This window comes from Octopus bimaculoides, chromosome 24 (assembly GCF_001194135.2).
Source record: "Octopus bimaculoides isolate UCB-OBI-ISO-001 chromosome 24, ASM119413v2, whole genome shotgun sequence".
Classification (NCBI taxonomy): Eukaryota; Metazoa; Mollusca; class Cephalopoda; order Octopoda; family Octopodidae; genus Octopus; species Octopus bimaculoides.
In genome coordinates, this window is record NC_069004.1 from 15,279,532 (window position 1) to 15,281,508 (window position 1,977).

Below are 1,977 nucleotides of genomic sequence, written 5' to 3' on the forward strand. Positions count from 1 at the left end.
AAGGCAGCAAGGTGTAATTTGAGAGACAATGTGAAAGTTGACTATTATTTCTAGTAGGTCCAGTGACCACGTACTGGTTCCCTTACTTGTTGTTGTTGTTATTGTTGTTGTTGTAGGGTTAGGGAATATGTTCATGGTGGTGGTGGTGGTGGTGGTGGTGGTGGTGATGGTGGCGGTGGTGGTGGTGGTGAAGGTAGTATGAATGTTAGGTGGAAGTATAACTCTGTGTGTGTGTGTGTGTGTGTGTGCATGAAGTTTTGTGTGGGATAAATGTATTTATTGTACTAATCTAATAATAGCAGCAATGTAACAAAAGAAAATCAAATGTGGATAGAAAACGGTATTTTGGGCCTTCATCATCATCATCATCATTATCATCAATAACAACATTTAACATCCATCTTCCATACTGGCATGGGTTGGAGATGGTTTGACAGGAACTGGCAAGGCCAAGGGTCACACCAGGTTCTATAGTCTGTTTTGGCTTGGTTTCTATGGCTGGCTGCCCTTCTTCAGGAAGAAAAAGAAAAAAGATTCCATTTTAATATTATTAGTTTTATTATTTATAGTTATTTTTTATATTACTTTAAAGTTATAATTGTTATTTGTTTAAATTTCAATTTATTAAATTTTTATTTTCTATTTTCAGCATCTCCATGGTATCCGTCTCTTAAGTTCTTCCCTTCAAAAGCTCTATCTTTACAACTTGTGGAATGTTGTGTTTGTCAGCGTCGAGGCCGACTCTTTACGTGTGACAGAAATCGACTATGGTTTAGAATCAATTGAACATTTGGAGCTTTTCTCGTCCAAACTTCGTCGGGTGGCTGTCAATGGCAGTGATGTGTTACGGACATTAAATATTCGTAGTCAACGCCTCACCATATTGGAATTATCTTACTGTGAAGAAATCGAAATGAATAGCTTGAAAGAAACACTTCAAAATAATCCTTCGATTATCTGCTTGAAACTTGGTTGTATCTCACAAGACAGCTTGACTTTAGATGAATTTACCATTCCTAATGTACAAGAACTGTGTCTGTTGGCTGATTTTGCTTGTGAAACACTTCACATAAGAAGCCCTACCTTACGTCTACTCCACACAGAATCGGAGAGTGATATTATTACAGTGAGTCATGTCTATATCATAGCTAACCATTTATGTAAAGTAGCTTTGATAGGTCTACCTTCCTTAAAGACAATGACTATCCAGTGCGTCAGCGTAGATTCTATAGAACTCAACCTCTGTAGTGACGATCAACTGGTGTTAGATTCTTGTGTCATCCAAGCTCTCACGGTCGTTGGTTTCTTACGGTTCTTTGACTGTAAACTCAACTTGCTTTCTATCTGCACTCCCTTAGCAAGAACTATTGTCCTTTATCGCTGCCAAATGACAGATTATGTCCTGCAAATGGCGCTGATTGGCTGTTCAAACATAGCACATTTGAATTTGGAAAAATGTCGCAATTTGGAAAAAGTCGCAATTCAACAGTGTCTGCTGCGCTATTTAAACATGTTTGGCTGCAGTCAGTTGCAACAGCTGTATCTCGACTGTCCAGAACTGTTAGCTCTAAATCTTGGTGAATGTGCAGAAAGTATACGGTTATTCCTGAAAGGAATAGAACAAGATTTAACTGAACTTTGTTGTCAAAAATATGTAGTTTTTCCGCATGAATCAGTTAGATGGACACACAGTTTTCCTCCTCAGATTTATGCCTTCAACTAATTTATTTGAGGAGAGAAAATATTTCTTTAGGAAATCTAATATATTTTCATTTCAGTTATTAAAAGAAAACAGTTGTGAAAATTGGTGAGTTAAGTAAATGTAGCATTTAAACAGAATAGATTACACTTGTATGTAAGAAGGTTGATGTTGAGTATCTGATATAGCTGTGCTGTGACCCCACAACTATGATGTGTGTGTGTGTGTGTGTGTGTGTGTGTGTGTGTGTGTGTGTGTGTGTGTGTGTGTGTGTGTGT

At 37.6% G+C, this 1,977-nt stretch overlaps 1 protein-coding gene across 1 annotated transcript in view; it reads left to right on the forward strand.

Moving 5' to 3' along the window:
• Nucleotides 1-1,971, forward strand: part of LOC106882227 (uncharacterized) — a 21,775-nt gene extending 19,804 nt beyond the window's left edge. The window contains exon 3 of the mRNA XM_014932825.2: nucleotides 650-1,971. Within this exon, the coding sequence (XP_014788311.1) occupies nucleotides 650-1,723 (1,074 nt within the window). The 3' untranslated portion in view covers nucleotides 1,724-1,971. The remainder of the gene's footprint in view (nucleotides 1-649) is intronic.
• The last annotated feature ends 6 nt before the right edge of the window (nucleotides 1,972-1,977 follow it).